General features: G+C 40.1%; 2 protein-coding genes across 3 annotated transcripts in view; one reads left to right on the top strand and one right to left on the bottom strand.

Moving 5' to 3' along the window:
• Positions 1-14,708, bottom strand: part of VPS13B (vacuolar protein sorting 13 homolog B) — a 454,077-nt gene that overhangs the window by 16,223 nt on the left and 423,146 nt on the right. For both annotated transcript variants that reach the window (XM_070748103.1, XM_070748104.1), the window contains exons 57-58: positions 13,850-14,026; positions 11,230-11,400 (exon numbers count right to left, since the gene is read on the bottom strand). In XM_070748103.1, coding sequence (XP_070604204.1) covers positions 11,230-11,400; positions 13,850-14,026 — 348 coding nt within the window. The remainder of the gene's footprint in view (positions 1-11,229; positions 11,401-13,849; positions 14,027-14,708) is intronic.
• COX6C (cytochrome c oxidase subunit 6C) overlaps positions 1-14,708 on the top strand; it is a 336,477-nt gene that overhangs the window by 27,866 nt on the left and 293,903 nt on the right. The gene's annotated exons all lie outside the window — the stretch shown is intronic.

Below are 14,708 nucleotides of genomic sequence, written 5' to 3'. Positions count from 1 at the left end.
GATCCTGAGTTTATTCAAGCCATAGATCCCAGAGATGCATCTAGCTGTTGTAACTTTGATGGATAATATATTTGGATCTCACTAAAAGGATAATGATTGAACAAGATGACAAAGTGATACATTATGAATCTGAAGTGCTTTTGCCGAAGGTCATTTAGGAAGAAAAGACTAGCTGAAGCTTCCAGATCTCTTTATAAGCTCTCCAAATATGGGCAAGAGACACTTTTTTTCATCCCATATGGACAACAGTAACTCTATTAGGGCCAATTGCGATTCCATTTTGTAAACAGTAGCAACAACAATAAAACCCCAAACATTTTCGCATAAAATAATTTAGGTGCTTTTGGAGACAACAAAACTAATTGACAATCTACCCTCCATAAAACTCACAAAGTAGCCATTGCTTTCTGGTGGTTTCAAATTGTTCTTTGCATCCATCGTACAATCCACATGTGAGTCCTGAGATGAGATGGAAATGTTCAACTCATGTATGGCAGGCGCCAGGCCTTCTAGGAAAAACCTCCATGGCCCTGAGGCACGCCACATTCTTTATCTGGCACTCTCTCCTCTTAATGATTGCATAAAGACCACAACCGGGAGTTCCAAGATTGCAGTCGTTGAGGGAAACCATCACAAGACATTTTGTTTAATGACTGCTTTCCTCAATGATCAAGATTCTAGTCACAAAACTTTTCATAAGTCAAGCACTACCTATAGCACGGATGGTGAATCTTTTTTTCCTCCGGTGCCGAAAGAGCGTATGAGTGTGCTATCGCGCATGCATGAGTGCCCACACCCATAATTCAATGCCTGGAGAGGGTGAAAACAGCCTCCCCCATCCTCCGGAGGCCCTCTGGAGATCGGAAATAGCCTGTTTCCCAACTTCTGGTGGGCTCAGCAGGCTCATGTTTCGCCCTCCCCATGCTCCAAAGGCTTCCTTGGAGCTTGGGGAGGGTAAAAATGTCCTCCCCTATTCCCCAAAGGCTCTCTGGAAGCCAAATACGCCCCTCCAGAGCCTCTGTGCAAGCCAAAAATCAGCTGGCCAGCAAACACATTCACATTGGAGCTGAGCTAGGGCAATGTAGTAGAAAAGTTTGTAAGAAGAAGCAATTTTTCCCATAGGAATCAATGTAAAAGCCAATGCGTGCGATTGGGGAAACCACAGGGAGGGTGGAGGCCCTATTTCCTCCCAAGAGATTCCTAGAGAGGTCCCACGGAGGCTTCTTCCTGCCTTTTCTGGCTGTTTCCTCTCAGGAGATTCCTAGAGAAGCCCCACGGAGGCTTCTTCCTGCCTTTTTTGGCCGTTTCCTCTCAGGAGATTCCTAGAGAGGCCCCACGGAGGCTTCTCCCTGCCTTTTCCGGTTACAGTTTCGGAAGCTCGGGTTTGTAAGTAGAAAATGGCTCTTGAGAAGAGGCAAAAAATTCTTGAACACACGATTCTTATCTTTAAAAGTTTGTAAGTAGAAGCGTTCTTAGGTAGAGGTACCACTGTATACAACTAGACCTTTTCAAGGCTATCAGACAAATTCATTTATGACATGGTAGACCAATAAAATCTGGAAAGAGCCATGAAAAATATATTGTTTGAAATCCCTCACCACCAGAGAAGACAGGTGAAAACAGAGATTATAAAGTGATATCAAATACTGATGGACCCAATATTTACAGAGTTGTTCCCTCAGATTGGGTTTGCGTTGAATGCAATACTTTTGGATAGTTATTTTTTCTGAGACTAAGAGTAGTGGGGATTATTTCAGCAACAAAGAATTTGTAAACAGAATCTCAATGCCAGTTCAAGTCTTTCATTCTGATTAAGCAAAACAGTGCAGGCAACGCAGCCTAAGCCAAATTGTAAACTCAAATTTCTCGTCTGTATCTTGAGTAAAGGCAGCAATTAAGAGCAAGAAGTGATCCATTTGAGTGAAATACAGTAGATTTCTATTGCAGGGTCTAAATCCCTGGAAGATCAAGAAGATTCTGTTGGTCCAGTCACAATTATTCATGTAGTAATGAGAGCTTTCCAGAAAATCTCCAGAGCTAGATAAATTCAACCCATCTTCTCTGTAGCTAATCAAAGAACCAAGAAGGTGCTTTGGCTGCTGCAATTTTCACTAGATTGAAGAACCTCAATAACTGACTGATTTGAGGAGTGTTTTTATAGAACCCTACAGTAGTTATGGTCTGCCGGTGCTTGGAGGCTGTTGGGGTCTGGATGGGTGTCAACAGACTCAAACTCAACCCGGATAAGACGGAGTGGCTGTGGGTTTTGCCTCCCAAGGACAATTCCATCTGTCCATCCATCACCCTGGGGGGGGAGTCACTAACCCCCTCAGAGAGGGTCCGCAACTTGGGCGTCCTCCTCGATCCACAGCTCACATTAGAGAAACATCTTTCAGCTGTGGCGAGGGGGGCGTTTGCCCAGGTTCGTCTGGTGCACCAGTTGCGGCCCTATTTGGACCGGGAGTCACTGCTCACAGTCACTCATGCCCTCATCACCTCGAGGCTCGACTACTGTAACGCTCTCTACATGGGGCTACCTTTGAAAAGTGTTCGGAAACTTCAGATCGTGCAGAATGCAGCTGCGAGAGCTATCATGGGCTTTCCTAAATTTGCCCATGTCACACCAACACTCCGCAGTCTGCATTGGTTGCCGATCAGTTTCCGGTCACAATTCAAAGTGTTGGTTATGACCTATAAAGCCCTTCATGGCACCGGACCAGAATATCTCCGGGACCGCCTTCTGCTGCACGAATCCCAGCGACCAGTTAGGTCCCACAGAGTTGGCCTTCTCCGGGTCCCGTCAACTAAACAATGTCGTTTGGCGGGACCCAGGGGAAGAGCCTTCTCTGTGGCGGCCCCGACCCTTTGGAATCAACTCCCCCCAGATATCAGAGTTGCCCCCACCCTCCTAGCCTTTCGTAAGCTCCTTAAAACCCACCTCTGTCGTCAGGCATGGGGGAATTGACATGTTCCTTCCCCCTAGGCTTATAAAATTTGTGTATGGTATGCTAGTGTGTATGATTGGTTTTTAACTTGTGGTGTTCTTAAAATTAATTTAATATTGGATTTGTCTTGTATTGCTGTTGCTGTGAGCCGCCCCGAGTCTGCGGAGAGGGGCGGCATACAAATCTGATTAAACTAATACAAATCTGATTAAACTAAATGGTGAACACGCTGGTATGTATTAATCATGCACCACAAATTTTCTTTTGGAGTAATTGCCCATGGCTGTCATAGCAAAAATACAACATGTATTTTAAAATATTCTTGGGATAGTAGTTTATACGTGATGCTTTTACCAAGGATTCTGCTTGTTAAGATTTCAAAGTGTAATGAAATAGACTTTGTAGACATTTTCTTTTAAGATATATCTTTCTTGGCAGATAGGATTTCTGTGTGTGTGTGTGTTTGTGTACACAAATATGCATTTATACACACATATCTATGTGAATGATGAGGCAGCAGCCATCTCGATCACCGGAACATAGAAACTTTAATAAAACCACTTAGCTTTCGTTAGCGTGCTGCTAACTTCGTCAGAGTATTAAAAATGCCATGGGAGACAATCACCTTTATAAAGCATTATTCAGTCTGCTCATTGCCCGCGTCATAGGGCCACACCCTTCCCTCCCCTCTGCGGCAAGCCTAATTGTGGGCTTGCTCATGCTGGCTAAAGGGCCGCAGAGGGGAGGGAAGGGTGTGACGCGGGCAATGAGCAGACTGAATAATGCTTTATAAAGGTGATTGTCTCCCATGGCATTTTTAATACTCTGACGAAGTTAGCAGCACGCTAACGAAAGCTAAGTGGTTTTATTAAAGTTTCTATGTTCCGGTGATCGAGATGGCTGCTGCCTCATCATTCACACACGTACCTGGAACTCGCATTTTTAGGACTATTCTTGACACATATCTATCTAACTATACACAAACACACATATGCACATGCTTGCTGTAGGGTTCTGTCATGCCATAAAAAAAATTTCTATCATTTTTATCACTTTTCTAACATGGCCCAGAAGTGTTGAATGACATGCTTGTGTGTTGATTGGATAGTTGTGTTCAAGGTTTTTAACTGGGGTTTTATAGTTTTAGATTTTTATATTTGACTTCTTTTTATTGTTTCTGAATCTTTTATGTCATTGTAAGCTACCCGGAGTCCTTCGGGATTGGGCGGCATAGAAGTTGAATTAAATAAATAAAATAAATAAATTTGAAAAATTGAAAATTTCATTGACAAATTATTTCCAGATTTCATGTATGGTGACCCAGAATTTTAACAATTTCATGCTTTGTTGAATAAGTTTTTATTTATAAATAAAACCCATTGAAAAATAATAAACCAGAACAAGATTTAATGTTGTTGTTGTTGTTGTTGTTATTGTTGTTGTTATTATTATTATTATTATTATTATTATTATTTTAATTGGATTTATATGCCGCCCCTCTCCGTAGACTCAGGGCGGCTAACAACAGTGATAAAAAAACAGCATGTAACAATCCAATACTAAAACAACTAAAAAACCCTTATTATAAAACCAAACATACATAACATACAAACATACCATGCATAAATTGTTATGTATGAACTAGGCTGCTAACTGCATTTACACATCAAGTATAGTTTATTTCGCTGAACTGAGAGCATTCTGTTGAATAAAATTATGTTGGGTTATTTGAACAATTCCTGATTTATTTTCCTACTTATTTTAGTGGCTCTTAATTTGCACCCTTTGAAGGCTAATTAGTATAAGATTAGGGGAGAACATAAAAATAAAACAAGCATATGCTAGAAGCTACAACTTCTTATTTAAAAAATTGTTTAGTGTTTCATTCACACATTCTATATGAACAACTAAATCATATTATGGCATTGTCATGTGTGGGTCAAACTAAGATTTAAAAAATATGAAGTACCTCTAATGGGTCCCTTCCTTATCATGTTAATAGAATGTAAATTATGGAAATAATACCATAAAAATGTCCTTCTATTGCAGGGTAAAAAAAGGAAGCAATGAAATTGTCCATCTTATGAAACATCTGCCCTCCCCATCCCAAAGTCATGTTATTTCCCTGATAATATTCAGGAAGTCACGCCAGACCTGGTCATGTCACTAGGCTTGGGGATCCTAAGGAATTGGCAACATTTTAAGGTAGCTCCCTTATAATGGATGATATCATCCTTGCAATATTTACTCTCTCTACTTGCGGTTTGTGTACTTTTAAAGAAATATTTTAACTTTGAATAATGATTGCCTATTTTTACAATGATTGTTTTTATATTATTAATTTTATTTTATTGTATGTTGCCCTGAGTCACTTTCGGCGACATTGACAACTGCATAAATTTAGTAATTTATTACAATCTAATCTAGTCTAATCTAATCTATATAATACAATACAATATGATACAATACAGCATTATTATTATTATTATTACTATAATAATAATAATAATAATAATAATAATAATAATAATATAACTATATTAATATATAATATCATATCATATCATATACAGTGATACCTAGTCTTACAAACGCCTCATCATACAAACTTTTCGAGATACAAACCCAGGGTTTAATATTTTTTTGCCTCTTTTTAGAAACTATTTTCACCTTACAAACCCACCATTGACACTGGGATGCCCCGCCTCTGGACTTCCGTTGTCAGTGAAGCGCCCGTTTTTGTGCTACTGGGATTCCCCTGAGGCTCCCCTCCATGGGAAACCCCACTTATAGACTTCCGTGTTTTTGTGATGCTGCAGGGAAATCCCAGCAGGAGAATCCCAGCAGCGCAAAAACGGGCACTTTGCTGGCAACGGAAGTCCGGAGATGGGGTTTCCCAGTGAAGGGAGCCTCAGTGAAATCACAGCATCGCAAAAACACAGAGGTCTGTAGGTGGGGCTTTGAGGACTTTGGTGTTTTTGCGATGCTGCAATTTCACTGATGCTCCCTTCGCTGGGAAACCCCAGCGAAGCGCCCGTTTTTGTGATGCTGGGATTCCCCTGCTGGGATACCCCTGCAGCATCACAAAAACGCAGAAGTCCGGAGGGGGGTTTCCCATGGAGGGGAGCCTCAGGGGAATCCCAGAAGTGCGAAAATGGGTGCTTCGGCTGGCAAAAGGGGTGAATTTTGGGCTTGCACGCATTAATCACTTTTCCATTGATTCCTATGGGAAACATTGTTTCGTCTTACAAACTTTTCACCTTAAGAACCTGGTCCCGGAACCAATTAAGTTTGTAAGACAAGGTATCACTGTATTATTGAATTACAAGGGATAGGAAATAAGAAAAATCCTATTTTTTTAAGAAGCAAAAAAAATGTCAAACAAGATTCTTCTGAACTTTTGTGTTTGCTTATTGCTAGTCACTTTGATCTCACAGGGTGACAGTGTGGTCTCATAATCCCATGAAAGCATTTGTCAAGCAATATACATATTTGTGATTTTTTTTTGGCTAGTAAAAAAAAAGTCTGTGTATACTGCACATTCTTCTTTCACAATTCTAAATCCTACTTTCCTTTCAGAAATGTCTATATAGTGGTTAATTAAGTTGGCACAAATGTGTCATCTTCTTCGGAAGAAATATCTTTTCATCAATGTTTATGCGATATTTGAACTCGTGGTTTTCAAACAAAAACAAGCTTCTAAGTTAACCTTCCCCAAGTCGGTGCCCGCAGATGTTTTATAATCAAGCAAACTGAAGCACTGTGTGAAGCAATGGGAACATCAGAAAACAACACTAAGACTTTTCATTCAAAGGGAAAAAAAATAGAACCCATGTGTCGTTCTACTGTTTACAGCAGTGTTTCCCAACCTTGGCAACTTGAAGATATCTGGACTTCAACTCCCAGAATTCCCCAGCCAGCATTCGCTGGCTGGGGAATTCTGGGAGTTGAAGTCCAAATATCTTCAAGTTGCCAAGGTTGGGAAACACTGGTTTACAGGATATTAAGGGAAAGTAAGTTGCTTTGCATGAATGCACATGGCAAGTACAGGCAGGAATGGTTCCCACAGTGGCTGCACAACTGCCCCCACTACTGCCTCCCCCCCCAAATCCCACCCCCAGCTCCTTTTAATGATTCAGATACAGGTGCTTTGTGCATGCTCTCATGTGTTGCAAAGTCTTCCTTTGCATAATTAAAAGATCCAAGAGATCTTGTCCACAAGCCTGCATGCAATTAGAACAGTATGATTTTATTTATTTATTTTGTCCAATATACAATAATACACAATGAAGGTTATAGAGGATATAGTAGAGAAGAAATATGAGATATAGGAGAGACTATAGGACAGGGGACGGAAGGCATTATAGTGCGCTTATGTATGCCCCTTACTGACCTCTTGGGAATCTGGAGAGGTCAACCTTGGATAGTCTAAGGGTAAAATGTTGCGGGTTAGGGGATGACACTACGGAGTCCGGTAATGAGTTCCACGCTTCAACAACCCGATTACTAAAGTCACATTTTTTACAGTCAAGTTTGGAACGGTTAATATTAAGCTTGAATCTGTTGTGTGCTCTTGTGTGGTTGTGGTTGAAGCTGAAGTAGCCTTTGACAGGCAGGACATTGCAACATACGATCTTGTGGGCAATATGTTTTAAGGTCGAAGTAATATTCTTCTGTAGCCTTTAGTTTTGGGCAGGTAGTTTCTGGTGGCTTTTTGATGTTGACTTTTAAAACGGGCATTCATCTTTGTTTTTTCACCTCCCGTGAATTGTCTTAATAAATTGCTTTATTGCAGTGATGCCGAACAGAGCATTCCTTGCCCAGCTTAAGCTGGAGGCTCTAGTAAAATCTACTCACTCCATCCTGGGAGCAACATGGGGGAGCAACAAGTTAAAAGCCCGAGGCTGAACAAAATCAATTTCTATATAAACTCTCCAAAATTTCGAGTCTTGGCCTCCGACAGTCATTTTTGTAAACCTGCTTTCCTTCTGAATTAGATTACTCTGTGATTCCCCGTTAAATAATCTGTTCCCCAAGCACGTATAATTCACATGCCGTTGCTGCTGACAAATACAGCTCTGTGAAACCGAGCCTTCCTCGAGCATCGGGTCTTAGCAAATGGCTAAAACATCCCGTCTCTGCTCCCTTTCCAAGGTTACAGAAACTCATAATTACAAGAAACCAGAGATTTTTCTGAATCCTCTTTTTTTTCCAGATTAGATTAGGATGATGAGATGGGAAAAGGGGATGGGGCACGGAGAGAGACGGTCATTCCTATATGATCTCCAATGTGATTCAGGGAGAATTCCGTGCCAGGAATAATCAGCCTATCCAGGGCCTGGCTAGGGAAAGGAAATCAAATAATACAGGAAAATAATGTATGTGCTACCTCCTGTCCCAAAGCACATTCTGGGTCCCCCCCTGGGGAGGATCTCATCACAGCTGAGAACATAACTTACTGCCGTCCAAGGCAACAGCCTTTCTTTCTAACTGCGATTTGCTTGGCAGTGGCTGCCTCTGACACAAGCGTTCGTTTCCAATGAATTTTCTTATCCCCAACCGAGGTGGGAATATATAACTTACTTTCGGTAAAATGGAAAAACTAGAGGAACTGAAAATCGTGGGGGGACTGTATTTTGCCTAGCGTAAGCAGCAATACTTGCCCTATGGGGCACACAGATCTTGCTTCGGCCAAGGATCCTCTCGCGCCCTACTTTTTTGCCCCCACTCAAGGAAGAATCTGGAATTGGAAACTGCACTCAAAAAAGTTTGACTCAAAAAAAAGATTCATAAAAATGGAATTAATGAACAGTAGATGATTTATAGTGTGGTTGGGCAGTAGGAAAAGCAAGTAGGATCCTTGGCTGCATAGCTAGAGGTATAACAAGCAGGAAGAGGGAGATTGTGATCCCCTTATATAGAGCGCTGGTGAGACCACATTTGGAGTACTGTGTTCAGTTCTGGAGACCTCACCTACAAAAAGATATTGACCAAATTGAACGGGTCCAAAGATGGGCTATAAGAATGGTGGAAGGTCTTAAGCATAAAATGTATGAGGAAAGACTTAATGAACTCAATCTGTATAGTCTGCAGGACAGAAGGAAAAGGGGGGACATGATCGAAACATTTAAATATGTTAAAGGGTTAAATAAGGTTCAGGAGGGAAGTGTTTTTAATAGGAAAGTGAACACAAGAACAAGGGGACACAATCTGAAGTTAGTTGGGGGAAAGATCAAAAGCAACGTGAGAAAATATTATTTCACTGAAAGAGTAGTAGATCCTTGGAACAAACTTCCAACAGACGTGGTTGGTAAATCCACAGTAACTGAATGTAAACATGTGTGGGATAAACATATATCCATCCTAAGATAAAATACAGGAAATAGTATAAGGGCAGACTAGATGGACCAGGAGGTCTTTTTCCGCCGTCAGTCTTCTATGTTTCTATTTATGGTGTACTGAAAAAAAATGTATGAAATTGGTTATATATTTTTTCTTTTCTTTTTTCCCTTTTTTAGTATTTTCAATGTTTGTGATTTGATAGACTATATAGGGGTTTTTAGATTTAAGTAAAATGTGTAGAGAGAAATAGGAGGCACTGTGGCCTACCAGTTAGAATGTTAGAAATATTGTATATTTGTCAGTATATACAGACGGTGGACAAAAAAATGGAAACACTTGGCTTTTTGGCATCATGAATGAACATATTCAAATCAATCAAAACATGACATATTTTAATGTTTTTTTAATTCTGTTATTTGATATGTTTTTTTAAACTACCTTTTTTTAACAGAAATTTAAGGAAATTGGTTATAACCTTCTAGAAATGGCAGACCTCTCAGACTTTCAAAGAGGCCAAATTGTTGGTGCTCGAATGGCAGGCGCTAGTGTAACAGAAAGTGTCCGAATGTTTGGCATTTCAAGAGGTCATGTCTCAAAAGTAACGACTTCTTTTGAAAGAGAAGGGAAAACGTCCTCAGCCAAGCACAGGTCTGGTCGAAAGTCGAAGTTGTCTGAGAGAGGCCGTCGGACTCTAAAGCGAATTGTTAGAGCGGATCGCAAGACCACAGCTCCTAAAATCACTGCAGAGCTCAATAGACACGTACAGAACCCAGTTTCCACAAAAACTGTTTGAAGCGGAGCTTCACAAATCTGGACCCCAAATCTGGATTTTAAAGGTGTTTCCATGTTTTTGTCCACCTCCCTGTATTTGAGAGTATATTAATGAAAAGAGTTAATACATGGGCATTTTTAGACAGAAATTAAGTAAAGAAGACAGATACCTCACTATCCAAATACTAACGGCCGCCAGACTAACATATGCACAACATTGGAAAAAAGAAGACATTCTGACAAATCTAACCATCATTAGTAAAATTATGGAATGTGCCGAACTAACAAAATTAACAATGGAAATTCAAAACAAAAATGATTCAGAGTTCTACAAGACCTGGGAGAAATGGTTCAGATGGCTATCTAACTCTAAAGATGACAAAGCGAAAAATAACCAAAATCGCTTAATATAAACCAAAATAAAGATATGTATAATTAAAAATCGGACCAAAACCAATACAATCCCTGTCTGAGCTCAATCCACTTGATAATTATTAGAAATCTACTAATATTACAACCTACGATTAACTTTCACTAACAAAAACAGCAAATATAATCCATCTAAGTCGTCACAATCCAAACGCCTGCTTGCTTGCAGATACTTCTCCTCTCTCTATCTCTCTCTTCTTTCTTTCTTCTCTCTTTCTTTCTCCCTTTTTTCCCTTTCTACCCCTTCGCTTTTCACATTACTGTTGGATTATCAAATATTACAGCTATAAGATTATTCAAATAAGAACTCTAAATACGAAATATTTACATATGAACAAATACTTGGAATGTGTATACAATAATATATATAAGCTGTGATATAACAATACTGTTTACCCCACTCCCCTCCCACTTCTCTTTTCTGTACTCCCATCCCCCTTTCCCCCTGTTTTACTCCCTTTTTGTATAAACCAATAAAGTATATTTTTTTAAAAAAAGGAAAAAAAAGAAAAGAGGTAATACATGATGATTGTGATTGCTGGATGACAAGATTAGATATTTTTTTTTGCAATAAGGGACAAAAGATCTAGAGAGAAATTAATAATTTTGTATTATGATTTTTTTTTTCTGGGATTATACAAGAGTTACTAACAAAATACTGCATTTTATTGTACTGGAAATAGAAGATATTCGAGATTGTACTAAAGCATAAACATAACGAGGACCAAAGAGATTATCTTACCCAGAAGGCTGATGCCCAACCGGGAAAGTCCTTGTCTTAGTCCTTCTCCAAGATTTTCTGGCAGCTGCCTTCTCCATTCTTCTTGCCGATTGTAATGCTCCTCGTCCAGGGAAAGCCTGTCCATATTTCGTGCGAGGCTTGTTGCTAGGTTGGTAATAGATGTTAGTGTACCTGAAGGCAAACGGAGGAGTTAAATGCCCAGTTAATTTAGAAGAGATTACAGGTAATCCTTGACTTACAACAGTTCATTTAGTGTCCGTTCAAAGTAGCAACAGTGCCTTCTCTGTGGCGGCCCCGACCCTCTGGAATCAACTCCCCCCGGAGATTAGAACGGCCCCCACCCTCCTTGTCTTTCGCAAATTACTCAAGACCCACCTATATCGCCAGGCATGGGGGAACTGAAACACTTCCCCAAGGCTTTTATATTTTATGTATTGGTATGTCTGTGTCGCATGGTTTTTAATTACTGGGGTTTTAGATATATTTTTTTAAATATTAGATTTGTTGCAATGTTATATTGTTTTTCATTATGTTGCGAGCCGCCCCGAGTCTTCGGACAGGGGGGGCATACAAATCTAATAAAATAAAATAAATAAATAAATAAATAAATAGATTGTTTTTTAATATTAAGGGGTTTTAATTCTAGTTTTTACTAATATTAGATTTGTACCACTGCTTATTGTATTTTATTATTGTTGTGAGCCGCCCCGAGTCCTCGGAGAGGGGCGGCATACAAATCTAATAAATTATTATTATTATTATTATTATTATTATTATTATTATTATTATTATTATTATTATTATTAAAGAGTTTTTCCACATTTACGATTGTTGTGGCATCCCTAGAGTCAGGTGTTCAAAATTCAAATGCTTGCAAACTGACTCATATTTATGATGGTTGAATTGTCCTGGGGTCGTGTGGTCACCTTTTATTTATTTATTTTATTTATTTATTCAATTTTTATGCCACCCTTCTCCTTAGACTCAGGGCGGCTTGCAACATGTTAGCAATAGCACTTTTTAACAGAGCCAGCCTATTGCCCCCACAATCCGGGTCCTCATTTTACCCACCTCGGAAGGATGGAAGGCTGAGTCAACCTTGAGCCGGTGATGAGATTTGAACCGCTGACCTTCAGATCTACAGTCAGCTTCAGTGGCCTGCAGTACAGCACTCTACCTGCTGCGACACCCCGGCTTTTGCGACTTTCCGATAAGCAAAGGCAATGGGGAAGCCAAAGTCACTTAACAACCATATTACTAAGTTAACAACTTCAATTCATTTTTCCCTTAGTAACCGTGGCAAAGAAGGTTGCAAAAACGGGGCAAAATTCATTATCAAATGTCTTACTTAGCAACAGAAATTTTGGGCTAGTCTGAGGACTACCTACATTTTGTTTAAAATAATGGAAGCTACCACGATCAAGATGTCACACTAATGATAAATGTTACTGTTAATAAATGTTGCCAATAATAAATGTCCTCAATTCTTAAACCACTCGGGAGCCTTTATTATGAAGCCTGTAGTTAACTATGATACAACAAAACTTAAACTGGGATTGGCAATTTGCCAATCTATGTATGATTGGTTTCTTAAATTGGGTTTTTTAAAATTAACTTAAATATTAGATTTGTTTACATTGTATTATTATTGTTGTTAGCCGCCCCGAGTCTACGGAGAGGGGAGGCATACAAATCAGATTAATAAATAATAAATAAAATAAATAAATATTAAGGACTCCTGGGATCTAAGTTAAGTTCTTAGTCCCCACCCCCACCCCCGGTTTTCAAAAGGGAGAATTTCCATTAAAAAAAAATTCAGCATCCAAACCATGGCAGAAACAAGCATGCTTTTTGTCTGTCTATGAAAAGGTTGTTCAAACCAGTGTTTCCCAACCTTGGCAACTTGAAGATATTTGGACTTCAACTCCCAGAATTCCCCAGCCAGCGTTCGCTGGCTAGGGAATTCTGGGAGTTGAAGTCCAAATATCTTCAAGTTGCCAAGGTTGGGAAACACTGGTTTAAACATTATCCTAAGCCAAGAATCAACCAGCTAGCGAAGGTACAGCAAACAATAGGACTACGTGGAGATAATATGACGGTGTTTTGAATTGCAACCTAGCAGTTCGTCCCCCTCTGCCCCCCCCCCCCCCAGTCTTTGAATCTTTTCTGTTTTCCAGCTGGCCTAGGAAGCCACAAGATGGCGCTATGTCTGTACACAAATCCAGGGAAAGCCAGATGTGTGCTTGCTTTTTACAAATGTGTTCAGCAATATTTAATAACGGTGTCTATTATTATCGTCTTTTCAACTACATATGATGAGGCAATGTGGTGTAAGATTTCTGAAGCCCTGCAGAACCTCTTTAACGTTTCTGCTCAGTTACTGCATTACAAAATGTGGGAAAGCTTAAGTCCCTAGTGGAAACAATAGCAGAATAGAAAAAGTTCTCTCCCCCCAACACAAACACACACACACACATCAACCTACACCTTTCACTGAGACTCAAGGAGCTTAAAGGAAGCTGAAGGCAATAGCAAGTTCATCTGAAAAGTTTGATGTCTTCCTTCAAGACCCTCTGCTGATGAGAATGCCGTGGGATTGGAAGGAAACGATAAGAGATACCTTTGGATATGTGCTTCACAAATGATGTGGTTCCTCTGGAAACCCCACTGACAAAGGCTCCTGGGCCACGGGTGAGACCTTCATAAGGAAGCCTGAAGAAGTCCGCAATCCCGTTCCCAACACTTCTCACCAAACTGGCTGGGCTGCCAAGAATTTCCAGAGATCCAACAACCCATCCTGCAAAGAGAACGCACGGTTAAAATAGAATAAAATAAAATGTGCCGAGGGCTCACACTAACATCACAGAAGCTGCATTTAAGTAAAAAGAACAATTTTGCCGATCAATTTCCGGTCACAATTCAAAGTGTTGGTTATGACCTATAAAGCCCTTCATGGCATCAGACCAGAATATCAGCGACCGGTTAGGTCCCACAGAGTTGGCCTTCTCCGGGTCCCGTCGACTAAGCAATGTCGTTTGGCGGGACCCAGGAGAAGAGCCTTCTCTGTGGCGGCCCCGACCCTCTGGAACCAGCTCCCCCCAGATATCAGAGTTGCCCCCACCCTCCTTGCCTTTCACAAGCTCCTTAAAACCCACTTCTGTCCTCAGGCATGGGGGAATTGAAATTTCCCTTCCCCTTAGGCTTATAGAATTTATACATAGTATGCTTGTATGTATGAGTGGTTCTTTAAATTGGGGTTTTTAAGATTATTTTAAATATTAGATTTGTTTACATTGTCTTTTTATATTGTTGTTAGCCGCCCCTAGTCTTCGGAGAGAGGCGGCATACAAATCTAAGAAAGAAAGAAAGAAAGAAAGAAAGAAAGAAAGAAAGAAAGAAAGAAAGAAAGAAAGAAAGAAAGAAGGGGAATGAAGCCCCTAACAATTGTTCCCTCACCTCTCTTCTCCCCGTTTTTAACG

Source organism: Erythrolamprus reginae, chromosome 3 (assembly GCF_031021105.1).
Source record: "Erythrolamprus reginae isolate rEryReg1 chromosome 3, rEryReg1.hap1, whole genome shotgun sequence".
NCBI lineage: Eukaryota > Metazoa > Chordata > Lepidosauria > Squamata > Dipsadidae > Erythrolamprus > Erythrolamprus reginae.
Note: the sequence above shows the minus strand (reverse complement) of the source record. Positions and strands in the feature narration are given on the sequence as shown.